Source organism: Pinus tabuliformis, chromosome 1_2, assembly GCF_031772625.1.
Source record: "Pinus tabuliformis cultivar Carrire ecotype Pingquan chromosome 1_2, CPIR1, whole genome shotgun sequence".
Lineage (NCBI taxonomy): Eukaryota > Viridiplantae > Streptophyta > Pinopsida > Pinales > Pinaceae > Pinus > Pinus tabuliformis.
Genome location: NC_142298.1, coordinates 860,720,210 through 860,739,705, shown reverse-complemented (window position 1 = coordinate 860,739,705; position 19,496 = coordinate 860,720,210). Strand labels below are relative to the sequence as shown.

Sequence of the window (19,496 nt, the reverse complement as noted above, 5' to 3'; positions counted from 1 at the left end):
GGGTATTAAAGGTTCCGTTGTCAAGAATAATATGTTATCAAGAAACTATGAAGGTTCCATTTTCAAGAAGGATATTGTTATCAAGAAACTATGTTACCAAGAACCATCAAGGTTTTACATTAAGCAACCGGACCAAAAGATTTCAAAATATGATGCAAACAATACAAGGGAACCTCACTAACACTCAAAGCAAGAACAAAGTCGAGCCTTACAACCAGACAAAGACAAAGACAAAGATGTTGCTGCCAAGGAAACATGCTCAACTAGAGAATACAATTTATTATGCTTTGAGGACAAAACATTACTTTGAGGGGTGGCAATGTAAAAAAACATAATCATACTAAACATAATAAATAATAATAATGATAATAAATAGTAAATGACAGTAAGTAGATAATGAAAGCTTAAAGGACACAATTATTACCTCATGACTAGTCCATGCATATAAATACAACATCATGAGCCGCATTGTAAATATCATTCATCGCTTTATACATTTAATATTTAAATTTCTTCTTATAATCAATTGAAATTTTAAATCAATTTTAGCTTCGTACATTCTTCATTAACTAAAAGACTGAAATTACAACAATACTCTACAGCTTATACCTCAAATACTACAATTGAAAAGAAGCTAACCAAAATCAATTTTAAGGCCCTGGCCCCCCTTAACAATCAAGATGCTGAGATACACATAAACACTTGGGATTTTCTGGATTCTTCAAAACAGATCCAAGGAAATTCCAAAATTCTCTTCAACTTCTTTTTGGAAAATGCCTCTTTATGGTTACAAAAAGTGTTCTGTAGTTGCTTATTAACCAATTCTTGAACTCCATTATCCTTCTTTCGTCACTGCTCCTACAAATCAGGCTCCCTTGACGATTTGTTGAGTGTTGTAATGCTGTGTTATGATGTTTAAAATATTTTACTATTTCTTTTGGCTGCAGAGTTCAAGAGAACTTTGCACCATATTCTAGTAAGAGTTGGGTTTAAAGAGTGGAGGCTCGTGTTGAGGTGACAGTGGGCACTTTTCCTGTGTGTACCATCTTAACAGGTTGCAAGGACCTTGTCATCCCTGCTAGTTTGGGTGGTAACAGTTCCATTACTAACACATAAAATAACAAGCCCTCTTAGATACCCCATTGATTCCATTACCCTTGTTGGATCGACACTCATCTCTACTTTTGTTCCATCACTCTTTTGAAACCCTTTTAAAAGCCAAAAATCTCAAAATACACTAATATCTGCTCAAGTATGAGATGGACTGGTGAAGTTCCTATATGCCTGGGACACCATAATCTCAAACCATAGACCGTGAAGGGTATAAGAAAATTCATATTGGTTATTTCATTCTTTGAAAATATTCCACATAAGATAGAAATGTTCAAAAGATATAAGGCAATTTCCCACATCAAGCAACAGTAGAAAATTTTATATGTGCTGCATGGTGGTAGAAACTCACGAAGTAAATGTAAATTCCATTTATCTAAATTCAAAAAGAAAAATGCAAATCTAGTAACATAGTTTCATCATTCATCGGAGTAAAAGCAAATTTGAATTGAAGCTACAACTTACCCAGATTGGTTAGTTGTAAAAATGGTGTGTTTTCCAAACACTGGGGCCTCCTGCACAAAATCAAGAGCATCATTTTCAGACTGAATATATAAATGGAATATCCCCCATGCTATCGAAAGAGAACATCATCTTATATCTAGGCTGAAGATTCACAGGGGCACCAGTAAGACAGTGACTGTATACAAATAGGACACAAGAAAAATTCCTGACAGAATAACTCCATTATTAACTAGAAAGAAACCTGGATTTCATGTTTTTGAATGCTGATATAAAGGCTATTCTGATAGCTAAAGGAAATGTACATCTGATACTGCTAAAAGACATTTTGTGCGGAACATTTCAGGGACTTGATGGAAAGAAGGATAAGTAAACTATGAAGAGACAAAAGAGAAATAAATTGTTTTGTCATTTATAGTCTGCATGGAAAAAGCCTAAAGGTGCTGCATTTTAAAAAGAGAAAATTGGGAGGACTGACTAAAGATGAGACATCTTATAAATAAAAGATATTTCTGCATGGATCAACATCATCCACAGATAATCTGATTTAGAAAATTTCATAAATTTGGAATATATTTCAAGGTTGTCTTGGAAACATCTCTGTTTGAAAATTTTCAGAGGCCAAATTATTGAAGATGTTGCCCGAAAAAAACCTAAAACCCAGTAGAAACACTTGAAATGATTTTATTTTATGGAATACCACTCTACAATAGACAACTATTTTATATTATGCAAATACTATTATCCAAAATTAGTAAAAATTGATGGTTGAACATATTTTCCTCCTATAATTTTAGACAGAAGGGGAAACCCTGCATAATAAATCGATCTGCACCTCATATTCTTCAAATTCATGGCCTTCAATCATCACAATAGTGGGAACAGCCCTTGGAGGAGGACGGAGCAAGTCTTGAGCTTCTTCCCATGTTAACTTTAACTCCAAGGAATCTTCATTGTCTATCCGTAACCTTTTGCTTTTTGAACCAAGTGTACTGCTTCTCCTTTTATCTGGTACCGACAGAGGTTGAAAAGCTGAACTTTCTTTCATTTTGTTTACTGTTGTATCAGGTTTGTACCAGCTAAATCCTACATCTGGAGCATTAAGTTGGCCTGCAAAAGAATTCATGTTTGGTTCTGCATTTCCATTTATCGAGCGGAGAGGAAGCACTGAAAAGCATTCAAGTGAAGATAGATTTTCAATATTTCCATTGGTTAGTCCACCACCAGGTGAGGTCCCATTGCCTGTTGTAGATGGCTGACCTTCCTGAGAAACAGAGTATAAAACACAACATATCTTAGTTATTATCATCATTGTTCTTAGTTATTATCTTAGTTATAGATATATTCCAATAGAAACAAGGCATTGCTCATATATGCCAGAGACTATATTACAGACATATTTATAATGAATTCTACATGATGGTCAAAAATTTATGTGCAACACAGAACTCTAACAGAATAGATGCAAAGCAACATACAAAATATAAAGTCACACCTGGGGAGATGCAGAATTTGAAGCTTTTCTGAAGCCCATTACAAGCTTTCCTTCTGGATCAAGCCGACTGAAGGTCACTGAATAATGATAAAAAAAATGTTATATTTAGCACCAAAATCAGTATTAAGTATACCAGTCCTAGTTAAAGAGCACCTGAAATAAAATTCATATCTAGAAAACAACATTAACACAAATATGATCACAGAAGACAGTGTCAGTGAAAAGATTACCCATACTTTTCTAACTAAAGATCTGATTAGAAACACCACAAGTTGACTTAATACAATGGGCATTAAAAATGCCATAACCATGACATTTGGTCTATGTTACCGGATCTGTCAGCCTTGGGGGCTGGATTCGCGTATCCCCGGATCAGATCCGGATTCACTTGGATCTACCTAGGAACCGGTTTAAAAATGTTTCCTCCACCATAACACGCATTCCGATATTTAAACTGCCATTCATGTGATTTTTGGTTTTTTACAATACAAATAAAAGTCTTTCACTGTTTGTATTCATTGAATTCCGGTCCATTTGTTCACAGGAGAAATTCTTCCCCAATTAATACCTAGCTTAAAACCTGGCTTGTAAATGGATCCGGTGTGTTGCTTGTACCCACCACTGCGGGGCACCCTCGTTAGGTCCTACCAACACCAATAGAACATATCAGTGTTGGACAAAAAGAGTGTTAAAACTCTCGTTCAGGCTTCAGCGCTATAACCCATCTTTGTTGATTTCATGTTCACTGTATTAAACACATTCAATGCTATAACCCAACATTGATGTTTTCTTTCCAACGCACAACATAAGCTAGAAATACTATTGGTATAAAAAATCAGGGCGGACCATTAGTTGAAACGTGGGGGCATTTGTCAGAAAAAAATTAATGTTTTGGAGATTATTCACCCAGACAAATGTTGCAACTCAACTTCTAGGAATAGCAAAGAACTCAACTTCTAGGAATAGCAAAGAAGGCTAGTATTAATAACTATATAATTTATAAACATATTAAAATGATAGTATAGATATCCTATAAAAAAATTAAATTTATAATACTATAGGATTATATAAAGCAAAATAGAAGCTGCCTCTTTCATGAGTTTGACCAAGAGTTAAATGACCAACCTAATATTCAACCCAGCTAAGACACAGCCATTAGCGCACCCAACAGCTAATCACGTTTTTATTAATGGTTAAGATGGCGGGTGGAGAATGACTCCACATTAAGTCCACTGTGTTGTTTCGCAGCTCGTGAACTCTCCCATTTGTTTTAGGCATCTTGCATGACCCCGCATTATATATATTAATTAAACTTTACTATATTTTAAAGTTACTTTTTATATTTATATTTATACCGTTCAAAATTTATAATTTAAAATTATTATAAACTTGTCTTTTAAAAATTATAATTTAAAATTAAGTTCTACTACTTATGTTATAATTAATATGTTGCAGGATAAATAGAAATATTAAAATTTATATATTTATAAAATTAAATATATTAATTTATTGTATCATATATTTAAAATATATATTAGATATTATATAAGTTATACATTTTAAATTTTGTATTTTTACAAATTATAAAAATTTTGACTAGCTACTGTTTATCTTCTCCTAAAGTAAGTAAACATATTAATGGCTCAAGGTCTAGAGGCATCTTGCAAGTTTGGAAGTCACCCTTATTACAAACCACACACAACTTACAAGTTATTTTTAGGTGGTCAATTTTGTTTACACATAATGATGTAGCGACATGTTGAGGTCTTCAGATTGTAGCAACAGAGGTTAGACTAGTGACCATAAATATTGTAGCCTTTCCCTTTCATGGAAAATATTAATATACTATATATACCAGCCATTTCCCCGCTGTATCCAGATCCTGGCTTTTAAAAATCTGACGGATCCGTATCCGGATCTGCATCTGGATCCGTATCCGTATCTGTATCCGAATCCTGGTAACTTAGCATTTGGTCAATCAAAGCATCATTCTCAAAATTGACAGGTTTAAGAAGTGAACTATCGATCATAATGGGTATAGACCTCTTGACAACACTGAAAACTCTGCAGGCATCTGCATTGTACATAAGTGCTTAACTCTGGAATCAGAACATAATGAAAACAATACAGACCAACCAGGAAGAATGTTATTCCAGGCTATCTCAATTTGATCAGCACCAAGTATGTGGTGATCAACAAAGTTTTAAATTAAATGAAAACAACTAACAGCATCTATCAACAAAGCTTATTCTTCAGGGACGGAATGCCATTGAGGAAAATAACAAAATATAAAATGGGATAAAGATCTCCTCCCAAGAGTATTAATTACTTTGGAAAAACATTTGCAAACCTCTTAGAACTGTCTTCGAACAAAGCTTAACAAGTAACTGGCATATACCTGTGTCACCAGCTTGCAATTGCATTGATTGAATACATGGTGTCACCCCTTCCAGAACATACATCCTGCTATTATTATTAGGCCAAAATCGAAACTGAAAGATCCACTCCTTGCCTTTGGCATCTTGAATTTTTAGAGGTAGCCCTTCTGGTTGTGATATTGGAGGGAAATAAGCCTGTCCATGAACATTCTAATTAGAATAACAGAAAACCCTCATAAATAGGAAAATCAAAGACCTACTCTGTTAACAGTGCTGCCATGCAAACACACCAAGATTTCACTAGAACCTATATAATTACACACACACATATTCACAAAGTTGCAGATAGAAGGGAGAAAGACAACATGATTCATTAAGCATAGGGCATGAGAAACATTACATAGCCTTCATCTGAATGAAGGAGACACAAGATACATAAACCCTTCAACACCCAAAAACCAACATGTGACTTAATTAATTTTAACCATTGTAGCTTAACTTTATTACATCATAACATAACTCTATAAGATAAGAACTCCTAACTTAAATTTCCTAAGCTAAGCTATGGTACAAAGTATGACCATTATAAAGCCTCTATCCCAACAAATACAGACAACAATATCACCTTTAAGTTTTTAATAAGAACAGACAGCAAAATATTTAAAGTCTTTTGTGAAGCCCAAGTTATTTTAATAACTCCAAAAAAGAGGCCTAGAAGGTCCCTGAAGATATCCATGCTGTAGTGAGGCAGAAGAGGAAATGAACCACCTGCTGCTAATCTGTCTATGAACCAAGAATATATGGGAACCAGTGGCAGGGCTTTGCATAAGGAAGGTTCCGATGTTTGGGAAGATAGATCAATTGGTCCAAACTTGTCCTATCATCTAATGGGCGCTATAGATGGATCCTTTTGGACCTTATATGGGATCTACTACCAGGCCATGTATTCTTGAATGGCTTGTCAGAAATGGAAAAAATAAATCAAAAGTAATTAAACACTCAAGTATCTAAACAGGCATAGAGAAATATTTCTTGACTAAAAGAAACAATTACAACAGTGACAAAGGGAAAGGGCAATGACCAGGAGATATCTCAGCTGAAAAATAAGGTTTAAAGGAATCTTCATCAAGGAGATATCTGATAAAAGTAGTCTTCAGGCTCACGTGAGGGATGCAGAATTGCTTGGCAGCCCCCAAATAAGGCTTTGTGAATTCCAAAAATTAAATTTTGACAGATCTTATAAAAGCTAAGTTACTAGACACGTCCTCTTGTTCCCCCCCCCGCTATGACATGTATTTAACGTGTCAAGCATGTTAACCACCATTTTGTGGGTGATATCCCGAGGAAAAAAAATTTCTCCAAGATGGTCCTCAGCTGGCAGCCCCTTGCAGCGACCAACTAGCTCGTTGTGCCATTTCTCCGCCACATGAGCCAGCCATGTGGTCCCTAACCCATCTACCATGATCGTATGTTTGAATGTGGGCCTCCCAAACCTAAAGGTATGCCTTGTCATTTGGTAATTGAGTATTGTAGTTTGCTTATCATGGACACTTCTGGGCATGGATTAATGGGGACATTCGCCGGAAAGAATGGGCTAAGTCTGTGCTCTTGTCCCCTAGACCCTTTTTTCGATGTTAACCTTGGATTCTAGTCCCGTGGGATCTCTTTTACTGACTATTTGGCTTTAGGGATGGTACTTCATGGGAAACCCTGATTTTGGTTGCGTGGTCCCGCTCCCTCATTCACATATATTGCCCCCTTTCCACTCATTCTAAGCCCTTTCATCATTTCTCCCACCTCTGTCCGCATTCCTCCACTAGGTCCACTGCTGCATCTCACGCATCATGCTCTTACCCCCTTGAGCCCCGAGCAGTTAATTAAAGAAAAATCATAAAACACGAAAGGCATATAAAGAAAGGTGGAAAAACCAAGGTCGGGACACCTCATGTAGCATGATTGCTCCCTCCTATATATTATATATCCAAGTGTGGGCTTCCCTTTTATTAGCTACCCTTGCACCCCAGCATGTGACCCAGTGTTGCCCCTTTCATCCCCTACTCCATTCATCTCTTTGTCACATGCCACCACCCTTTAAAGGATGTACCTTGGACATATTATCCCCTTTAGAAGTAGAAACCACCTAATAGGATGCTTGGTTAACCCCATTTGGAGCTTGGAGACATTAGCACATGCCAAAGCCCATTATGGAAGGGCATGCCATTATGAAGTCCCCACTTGTTTTCCATGGTTTGTAAGCTCTTTTACTTGATTTCCTTGATGACTTGTTGTACTAGAAGGCTAGGGACGCATTGGATCTTATGCAGGATTGCAGGTGGTCTCCATCTTGGGTTTGGTCTCCCTATACGGGGTCCTAACCCTCCAGAGGGCTACATTGGCAAATGTAGGGTGTGTGTTGAGAGCCATGGGCCTCCACAGTAGTAGACAACACTCCATGGATCCCTAGAGATGTTCAGATATCACTCGAGATTCACCTATTGGATGAGGAAGATGCACACGGTTCACCTTTGCCTAGCCAACCCAACAGTTGTACCATGCACTTGGCAGATGACCGAAGACTTGTATGCTGATGTGGCATCACTTACACCATCATCTGAGCCCTTACAGATGGACTACAGGCATCTTTGACTCACTTGGAGACCAATGAGGACACTTGCGTGCATTCACAGTAATTGGAAGCACCACAAGTTTATTATGTGGAGAACAAGGGGCCACCCCCTTATCCATTACTTTTGGAAGTCCAATTCATCATTTTGGGCACTTATGGACTTCACCAGGCCTCTTAGAGAACCCAACAACATGCATCATTGATTATTCGACCTCTTGGGAGGTTTATTATTTTGTTTATGAGCTAGTTTGGTGGGCTTGTCACCAAAAGATAGTTATTTGTACATTATTTTAGTTGATGGGCTAATGTAGGCTCAAATTAGGTAATTTGAACTCCAAATAAGTGTATAAATAGGAGAGACATGAATTCATTTTGTATCATCACTTGGATTGGATCATTCTCTCTCTTGAGAATTTTGCATTTCTTTCTTGGAGGATGAATTGGAGCATGGATGATTTTTTATGTTTCGATTGGACTTTTGTATCTTGGAGCTTCTTTATTGGCAAATGTGTTGATGGTTGGATATGTTCTCTTACATGTAAGTACACTTTTTTAATGCTATTCTTGTTTTACTTTGTCATATGCATTGGAATGGGATAATTGTTGCATTGCGAAATTGTGGAATTATTGTTTCTATATAGCATCTCTCAATGTATGGGCCATGTATGTTGAATGAAATCTCTGAGGGATAATTCTATCAATGAATTTATCTTGATAAGCCATCTCTTTTTGCAAAGTGAAGTATAAAGCTTTAAGGTCACTCCTCCTTGCCCTAAAGCCCAAGCAAAGTAGTCCTTGAGGCCTCCTTGACCGAGAAATGAAGTCCTTTCTCATCATTCTCCTGGACTCCATTCTCCCCAAAGGATTAGGCATTGGTCTACCAATGGGTGGTCACTCTAAGAAACATTTTTCTTCACCTTTCCCTCTTCATTCTAAGTCTAGACATGTTGGGCCACCTAGGGCATCACTTTCCTGACAAAGTAGCCATAGAAAAAGTTCGATCTCCTAGCCTCTACTGCGCTGGTGTGTCCTCAAGGTCTCCTCCAAATTTGAAGAAATTCCGATGGTGGGATTGTGAGATATCCCAAGCCCTAGCTCTAAGATCAAACTTTGCCTTGGTGTTCCCTAGGCTAGTACCTCATAGGATCAATTTGACACCTTTAAGTGAAAAATCGTTCTTTGATCCTTTCCCCTTCCTTGTCTGGGTTAAGATCATCATTGGTTGCTAAACTCCCTCCCCTTAACCTAGGTTGGGTCCACTTGGTCCCGTGTGGTCCCATACCTTTGAAAAGTTAATTCTTCAAGAACCACTTGGGAAACCAAGTTCAATAAGGATTTTAGGGATTGGGAAACTCCTTTGCAAGACACATTCCTTAAACCTAGCCCTTAAATCCTCACCTCCTTCTCCTAGAAAGCTTTGTACCTTGCTTGAAGAGCAAGCAAGCTCCATTCTTAACCTCCTTCTAGGAAAAGGATCATTAAGGTCACTTCACATCCATTTGTTGATTCATCCTTCACAAGTGACTTTCCATATACCGGGTCTCCTCCCATCGGTGAAAGTCCGTAAAGAATAGGGAGTCTTAACTGAGGTGACAGTGGGCTAAATCTCCATTGTTTCCCTTGATCTAACACTTGTCCCTTTAGGAGTCCCTTTGAGGCCCCTTGCTAGTTTGAGCGGTAACATTTTGGCGCCATTGTCGGGGACACAAAACGTGTGTTTCGTTCCCTATACGACATATTGATATATCTTTATTGGCGACTCCATTGGAAGAACGAAGCCCTAGTTCTTCATTAAGTCTTAAAGCAAATGCTTGTGGGGTGAAACAAGCATTTGTCAATGTGAAAATTCGGAAAACCCTGAATCCTACTGCAGCAACTGATTAGGTTTCTTCTATTTGTTAAATGAACTGAACAAATTATTTACTGTATTCTATGGTAAATATCGAAACTAATACACTACAACCTTCACAAATGAAATACTACGGAAGAAAAGTAATACTGGAAGAATATTTGCACACACACACACACAAATACACAATTATTTTTGGAACAATGTCCCCGGAAAAACCTAACTTGGGAAAGCCGGTGCAGCAGCTGAGGGTTTTATTATTATGTAGTAGTAAATCTGAGTGCAAAACTATGGATGCTCAAATCTAGCAGTCCATACAGAGAAATGACTAACAATAAGTCTAATGAGAAAAATCCCACTCCCACTGGCGATCTGACACTGACCTTGGCTCAAGTTGAGTTGCTCTCTACTTCCTCTGCACAGTCACTGTGTCAGCCTATGCAGTACTGCGTCCCACGACTCGGAACTGCTTCCCTCTCGTTAACTGATCAGTTGTTGTCTAGAAGATGGATCCTCCTGGTCTCCAGACTCTCTCTCCGGCTTCTGGCACTGAATCACTGCTTCTCTCCGACGAAATACGGAATCCCCTCTGAAGCACTGCACTGCCTCTGCATGGCTTTGCGTTGCCTCTCTATGGCACTTCACTACCTCTCTGCAATGCACTCACCAAAGCTGGAAAATCTTCCCCCGGCCTTACTATCCCTGCCCCTCTCTCACTACTTCGAGCTCACTAGCTCTCTCTCCGGCAACTCAGCGCTGCTACTCTGGAAATCAATCTGCCAATGAAATTGAGTTGTTGGTGTTTCTTCTCCAAGCCCCATCTAGTTTCTTCTTATAATCTCTCGTTGAGACATCAACAGCCATGATTACAACTTAATCGATGGCTAAGATTAACTAGAACTCGATCCATGTCTTTTTCTCGAAGATTCTCACCATGACTTAATTAATACGCTTTAATTAATCATATTTCCTAAGTTTAGACTTAAGAGACATTAAAAAACCGATTAATTATTTTAATTAAGTTGTCTCTAGGTGGAATTTCTAGAAACAATTTTTGGGTTTTGGAGAACACATGTATTCTAGCCTCTCCACCAAATTTCATGGCTAGAACATATCCGATGCTACAAAAGCTAACAGTCAAGGCACTTTAATTCACCCTGGCGACTCTATTTCAATCCTAATATGCAAAATCATAGAAAATGGACTATCATAAAAAAGAAATTGACCTTGGCCCTGCATTTTCAAAACTCACAGACCAAGACATTGAAGAACTGCAAAAGAATGGAGATAAATATGCAGAATCTTATCAAAATGTATTGGAAGGTATGGATATGGAATTCATTCTCAAGTTGTATACATCACAACAAGTACAACTCGACATGATGAAGAATGTCTATAAGAAGGATCTTAATCGCCTCCTTGACCTAGCTCGCCTAACCTATGCTTTGAATATTCTAACTGACCTAATCAATGATAAATGTTATAGTCAACCAACGGGTAATCAATTAGATGACATTGAAAGAGAGCTCGAGTGTAGGTGGGGATGATGAGTAAACATCGGTTATAGATTTGGAAGACAATGAGAATATCTCCTTTGAGGATGACGAAGAGTTGGATCTTGTGAGCCTCCAAATCACGCAAGAAAGAATAGATGAATATAGTAGGTTGTGTAGGGGGTTAGTAAGGGAATGTAATTCTAATGGAGTATTCTCCCATTTATATGAAGAGGAGGTGAAGCTTCATAAGATGAAATGTGAATATAAAGAGAACCCTACTAATGCTCTCCTCCTAGAAGCATATTAACAAAATCATGTAACAGATACATTAGCCATTGTTCTTCAAGAAAAGAGAGAAGAAGAGAAGTCTCACATAGAGGAAAATAACCTTGAGAATCTCGGTGATGAGTAGGAAGATGAGTCCTTGTTGGGTCCGCTACATGGACAGAGTGATTTTAAGAGCACATCCGACAAAGAAGATGAGCCTGAGATTGGTTTTCCCTTTATCCCAGGCATTACTTGCGATGACATATCCATTGATACCCTTGGGAAGGAGAATTATTATTTTCCCTTGCATGAAGAGGGACAGTTGGAAGTAATTGGTTCTCCTTTTAATGAAAACCCAATCTTTGATACTTATAATGAGGAAAGCAATGAGGCTTTTACCTACCAACCTTACGATTATATATTCAAATCACCTAAGCCTTTAGATTATGATTTTGGGGAACGAAAACCCATTGACTATGACACTTCACCCTTCTTTTTGTCTTTCTCTCTTGTTCATCACCTTGAGTCTCCCTTAAGTGAGTCCCTCGTCCTTTTTTGTATGACCTCGAGTGACCATGACCTTTTCCCCCCTTCTGAATATGGTGTCAAGGAAGAACCCTTCGTTGAATGTACTTTATCCCCTTTGACTCATCCTCAGGATTATGATCACTCCGCAGCATCCCCTCCCCAATGTGACCATCACCATGGGCGGCCTATTTGTTGCGCTCCTCCTGTCCTTCACCCTTCGTTCCCCTCTCATCAAGACCTTATGGCATCTATACAGCGTAATATTATAAGCAATGATTGTGATAGGGAGTTCTTGAGAGTGATCTTTCATACCATAAGTGTATACTTACAGGGAAAGCCCTCCACTTCTAGATTGACCTATTTCCCTTCTCTTAGGGATTCCTTTTACATCAAATGGAGATCATGTTTTCCCACCTCCCACCCACTTCACCTTCCATGTGATTGTGTCCACATTCATTTTGGGTTTTGTTTCATGAATAATCATACTTGCAAGCATATGTATAGTGACATGATGATATGTTGGTTTGTTAAAATTGGCAACTAGGGCCAACTTCCACCTTAGGACAGCTCATATGATGGAGATGAGTATTCCATTGGATTCCCCTTTCTGAGAGGTGAAATTTTGATATAAAGATCATCTCATTCTGACAAGAAGAAATGGAATTTTGAATTTATTCTTTCTCAAGGACAAATTGTCAAGGTCGGCCTCAGTCAAATGTAGGCTCATGAAGCCCAATGGATGTGTCTCCTCACCCTCAACAAAGTGTATAAATAGAAGTGACCCTTCTCTCATTTGGACGTCATCAACTCATCACATCATCTTCTCTCTCCTCTCTTGATTGGTTCGTACAACTTGATTGGGGACAGCTTGACCACGTTGACTGCAACGTTGACTTTTTGTTTGAATGCAGAAATTACAGCAAGGATTGCTTAGGTTGACCGAACTATTTTGGGTTGACTTTGACCCTCGCTAGAGGCTGTACTATTTTGCTGTTGACCGAGCTGATTTGAGGTTGATTTGGGGCAGCTTTGACCACCATTGACTCTCTGGTTAGGGCTACATTGACCGCTGATTTGGCAGATCTGTTTTGGGCTTGTATTTATGATATTTGTACTCTCTCTCTGCTGAACTATTGAAAAATAATAAGAAGATTTTATCAAAGGGTTTGTCCCTAGCATCCGCCACATATCGTGTCCTATTGTCTTGGCTTGTCTTCCGCATATGATTTTATGTTCTATCTGTATTTACTATCAATGTGTATAATTTAATGTGATTGCTACTAGATATAATTGGAAATTGTCATTGGGCTGCTAAAGGAACATTGAAGTAAATTGTCTTAAGCATAGAACATACCATTGTTATCTTAATTTAACATGGTATCAGAGCTCAGGTGAAGACAAAGCCCAAGCAAGAGTGAAGCAAAAAAATCGCTAAAGGAAGTTGTTGGACAAGGACTTGGAACTAGTCCCAACGACGACTACATCTTTCTTCAAATCTAACAAGCTTAAGGACAAATCCGACTATCATGCATGGAAGATGACTTTGGATTTGACATTACAAGAGAATGATGCCATGGACTATGTCAATGGAAGAATAGCATAGCCTTCTTCAAATGCATCCGCTGCTACACAAACCAAGTACAAGAAAGGTGAGGTTAAAGTTAAGAAGATTATTGTTGATTCCATTCAAAAGCCTTTGGTTGCCTATATTTCTGATTTGGAAACATCTAAGGAGATGTATGAAACGCTGGTTGGGATATTCAAAGTAAACAACGCAAATCAAATTCTCTTTCTCAAGAACAAGCTGAAAGATATCAAGATGGATAGAGGAGAATCTATTCAATCCTACTTCATGAGGATTACTGATATCAAGAATGATCTCCTATCTATTGGTGAAGTCACTAGTGACCGGGAACTCTCTCTTATTGCACTTGGGGGCCTTACAGAATATTGGGATGTGTTCAACACTACCATTCTCAATAATGACATGATTCTGGGATTTGTTGATCTATTGGCCAGATGCACTCAAGAAGAAATAAGGATGATGGAAAGAGACAAGCCCTTAAAATGGAAACAATCCTACTGCCTTCTCTACTCATTCTAAAAGAAGGAACATTGTTGGTCCAAGGAATCAAGGACAAGGGTTCAAGTTGGGATTCAAAGAAGGGAGAAAAGGAAGGCACTTCAATTGTAATAGGTTTGGCCACTTCGCTAGAGAATGTCCTCACAAGAAGCATACTCCAAGAGATGATGACAATAATAACAACAACTTCAAAGGCAATGGCAATCAAAGGAACAAAAGTTCAATAACAAAGGAAAGAGAAATGCTCCTACTGCTCGAAATGGAGGTGGTCGTCCTCCCAAGAAGTCGAGAAACTCCAGGGATGATGAAGTTAATATTGCAAAGCAAAAATAATTTATTATTATTTCTGGCCTCTCCTCCGGATACATTAGACCATTGGTTGATTGATAGTGGTGCCTCAAGGCACTTCACTGGGTACAAAGAAACCCTCTCTAACTTGGTTGAAAAGAAGACAAATATGGAGATTATACTAGGGGATAATGCCACTTATCCCATGAAAGGAATTTGGATTGTTACTCTTCACTTAAATCAAAGTCAAACTCTTCATTTGCAAGAAGTGCTATATGTACCTAATCTGAAAAAGGACTTGGTTTCTATCTCTGCGATGGAAAATAAGGGTTTCAAGGTGACATTCATTGATGGGAAGGTTCGTCTTTGGCAAAGGAACCCAAGAGATGCATTCACTCTTGGATTCAGGGTTGAAGGTCTCTATCTAGTATCAAGTTGGAGGAAGTCTGTTGGGAGTAATGATTTGTGACACCTCTCTTCAATCTGAATTATGGCACCGGAGATTTTCTCACCTTCATTTCAAAGCCTTGCCTGATGTAAGGAAGATGGTCGTAGGGATGCCCGAATTCAACTTAAATCATGAAGGTGTTTGTCAGGGATGTGAAACTAGAAAACATACAAAGGGACCATTCCCCTCAAGTGAGACTCAAACCACTGATATTCTTCAATTGGTCCATTCTGATCTATCAGGTATGTTACCTGTGACATCTTGGGGTGGATATTTATATTATGCTATTTTTATGGATGACTTCTCTCACAGAGTCACAAGACATGGATCTATTTCTTAAAGAAGAAGGATGACTTTTCTTCAATCCAAATTATGGCATCGGAGATTTGCTCACCTTCATTTCAAAGCCTTACCCAATGTAAGGAAGATGGTAGCAGGGATGCTCGAATTCAACTTAAATCATGAAGGTGTTTGTCAGGGATGTGAAACTAGAAAACATACAAGGGGACCATTCCCCTCAAGTGAGACTCAAACCACTGATATTCTTCAATTGGTCCATTCTAATCTATCAGGGATGTTGCCCGTGACATCTTTGGGTGGATATTTATATTATGCTATTTTTGTGGATGACTTCTCTCGCAAGACATGGATCTATTTCTTAAAGAAGAAGGATGAAGTATTCAAATGGTTTTGTTCCTTCAAAGCCTTGGTCGAGAATCAAACAGGGAAGAAGATCAAAATACTGAGGACCGATAATGGGACCGAATATGAGTCAAATGAATTCAAAGACTATTGTAGAGAAGCTGGCATTAAGAGGGAGACTACAACCACATATACTCCTGAACAAAATGGTGTTGCCAAAAGGAAGAATCGTACTATCATAGAAGCCACCTAGGCTATGCTTCATGATCAAGGTCTTCCAAAGTTCTTATGGGGAGAAGCTGCCAACACCATTGTGTATGTCCAAAACCGATGCCCACATCAAGCTTTGGACTTCAAGACACCCAAAGAAGTATTCACCGGTAAGAAACCCAATGTCTCTCATTTTAGGATTTTTGGATGTCCCGTATATTTTCATGTACCAAAAGAGAAAAGAAACAAACTAGATGCATCTGGGAAGAAAGGAACGTTTATGGGCTACAGTGAAACTTCGAAGGCATATAGAATCTATGTGTCTGGTCAAAGGGAAGTAGAATTAAGTCATGATGTCACTTTCGATGAAGATTCTGCTCTTAGAAAGATCTGAGATCTTCCTATTCCAAGGAAGGACAATGATGATGTTGGTGCAAAAAAGCACGATGAAACTCCATCCAATGAACCGATGCCCTATGTTGAAGGTTCGATGGATCCCATATTTCCTCCTCCTAGTGAGCCCACTACTTCAAGAAAAAGGCCTTTATGGCTCAAAGATACTCTTGAAGATGTTGAGAAACATATTGCACCAAGGGGGACATTTCGTGAAAGCAAGAAGCCGAATAGGTACCAAGGGTACTTAACTGCCATGAGTACCATTGTATAATCTGAGCCTTGTACATTCAAAGAAGTCGTAAAGCAACAGGTTTGGAAGGATGCGATGAACGAAGAATATGAGTCGATCATGAAGAATGATGTCTGGGATGTGGTTCCTAGACCCAAGGACAAGTCAGTGGTCACTTCGAAATGGCTCTACAAGATCAAACATGGAGCTGATGGGAGTGTTGAGAAATTCAAGGCCAGATTTGTAGCTCGAGGCTTCTCTCAAAAGGAAGGAGTAGACTATGATGAGATATTTGCACCAATTCTCTGATATACCACCATCCGTTCGATCATAGCCATTGCTTCCTCACAAGGATGGAACCTTCATTAGATGGATGTCAAAACTAACTTCTTGCATCGTTTTCTTAAGGAGGAAGTGTATGTGGAACAACCCGAGGGGTTCGGGGTTCAAGATCGTGAGACACGTATGCAGATTGAAGAAAGCCCTTTGTGGCTTGAAACAAACCTCTAGGGTTTGGTATGAGAGGATTGATAGCTATCTTATGAAGCTGGGATTTACGAGAAGCGATGTTGACCCGAACCTATACTTCAAGGTTGAAAAGGACAGACCTCTCATTCTGGTCCTTTATGTGGATGATCTCTTTCTAACAGGTGATGACCCTCTCATTCATCAATGCAAGAGGGAGTTGGCTTCTGAGTTCGAGATGAAGGACCTAGGACTGATGCATTATTTCCTAGGGTTGGAGGTCTGGCAAAAGCTAGGTGAGATTTTCCTTTCTCAAGGAAAATATATTGTGAAGCTACTTGAGAGATGTGGGATGGTGGACTGCAAGTCCGTGACTACTTCGATGGAACTCAACTTTAAGAAGCTATGTGGAAGTGTTGTTGGGCCCGAATTGGCGAATCCTACCGAGTATCGTCAACTTGTGGGGGCACTGATGTTCTTGGTCAACTCCTGTCCGTCACATGCTTCGCTGTGAACACGTTGAGTCAATATATGGTCGAGCCTCATCACAATCATTGGATTGCTGCCAAGAATCTCTTGAGATATCTCCGGGGCACAATCCACTATGGACTGAGATACACTGCCAAGGATTTAAGGCTACATGGATATACAAATGTTGACTGGGCTGGCAGTGTGATGGATTGTAAGAGCACGTCTGGGTGTTGCTTCTCTTCAGGGTCTGCTTCTATATCTTGGATGAGCAGGAAGCAGAAATCGGTTGAACTAAGCACTGCTGAGGCCGAATACATTGCTGCAAGTATGGCCTGTTGTGAAGCAGTTTGGTTGAGGAAGCTCTTCAGTGAGCTATTTTAGCACGTGCTACATACCACCATGATCTTCTGCGAAGACCAGAGTGGGATCTGTCTATCAAAGAATCCTGTGTTCCATGACCGGTCCAAGCACATTGATATTAGGTACCACTTTATCCGGGATATGGTACAACAGGGAGCAATTAGGCTCGAACACATCAGGAAAGATGAGCAGGTTGCAGACATTCTCACAAAGCCTAACCTTCTCAATGAGACTTGGAGTCGTGGAACGACCCTCCTATGAGGGTCCCGTATTAGTTGAACACAGAGCTCTAGGAGCTCCTGGGGCATGGGGTACTTCTTGGAGCTAGCTATGAGCGACCATAGGGTGAATGGTTCACCTTCCCCTAGTGATGTGTTGGATACAGGGTGAGTGGTTCACCTTCCCCTGTGATACCCCATTATGGTTGACATGTGTGTAGGATGAGTGGTTCACCTTCCCCTACCCGAACACATGTATATAGGGTGAGTGGTTCACCTTCCCCTCCGATTGACATATGCATAGGATGAGTGGTTCACCTTCTCCTATGGCATATGAGAACGATAAGTGGTTCACCTTCTCCTGCTAATGCCCTGACACACATCCTACCCATAGAGTCCGGGACTCATGGGAAGTAACTCTCATCTGACCAATGAGTTGGGAAAAGCTAGTTAGGGACCATAGCACTACCAATGGGCGCATCGTGTATTGTCGTACTCCCTATGACTAAGATACATGGTGTTCAACAACTTGATCTGGGATCAAGGACTGACTTTAGTCAATGGAGAGTGGTATGATCTTATGACTCACTCGAGATCACTTCTTCATTATTTATTCATGGTTTAGCAGATCAGAGCAGGGCAGTGATGGCATAGATGGTACAGGATGACAGGTTGGCATGATGATGTCAGATGGTTTGGCAGGTGGAATTCTCCCTAATTGAGAGGGAGTATTAAAATTGGCAACTAGGGCCAACTTCCACCTTAGGACAGCTCATATGATGGAGATGATTATTGCATTGGATTCCTCTTTCCGAAAGGTCCAATTTTGATATAAAGAACATCTCATTCTGACAAGCAGAAATGGAATTTTGAATTTATTCTTTCTCATGGACAAATTGTCAAGGTCAGCCTCAATCAAATGTAGGCTCATGAAGCCCAATGGATGTGTCTTCTCACCCTCAACGAAGTGTATAAATAGAAGTGACCCTTCTCTCATTTGGACATCATCAACTCATCACATCATCTTCTCTCTCCTCTCTTGATTGGTTCGTACCAGTGTTGTTAAAATCGCGATTTTATCGGAAAATCGCGATTTTTTCCTCTGCCCGATCAAATCGCGATTTTTATACCAAAAAATCGCGGACTTTTTTTTATAGCGATTTTTTCGGAAAAAATCGCGATTTTTACAGAAAAAATCGCAGAGGCACGGGGCAGCGGGCTTTTAATAGGCGAAAATCGATTTTTTTCATGTCATTTTGCTGTTTGCGCGCGGAGGAGGAGGAGAAGAGGTGAGGGAGAGGAGCTGGAGGAAATCAATAGGATTAGACTTTCATTTTATTGTATATGACATTATGACATAATGAGATACATTATCATATTTTTTGTTGATATTTTGAGGCTGAGTTGGGACTCAGGACTTACTATTCAGGACATGATTCAATGTTATGTGTGATTTTAGCGCTAGAAATGATATT

The 19,496-nt window shown here is 39.3% G+C and overlaps 1 protein-coding gene across 1 annotated transcript in view; it reads right to left on the bottom strand.

Annotated features, from left to right (window-relative positions):
* Nucleotides 1–19,496, bottom strand: part of LOC149208639 (B3 domain-containing protein Os07g0679700-like) — a 192,579-nt gene that overhangs the window by 51,048 nt on the left and 122,035 nt on the right. The window contains exons 6-9 of the mRNA XM_089396140.1: nt 5,466–5,640; nt 3,068–3,144; nt 2,408–2,836; nt 1,576–1,625 (exon numbers count right to left, since the gene is read on the bottom strand). Coding sequence (XP_089252266.1) covers nt 1,576–1,625; nt 2,408–2,836; nt 3,068–3,144; nt 5,466–5,640 — 731 coding nt within the window. The remainder of the gene's footprint in view (nt 1–1,575; nt 1,626–2,407; nt 2,837–3,067; nt 3,145–5,465; nt 5,641–19,496) is intronic.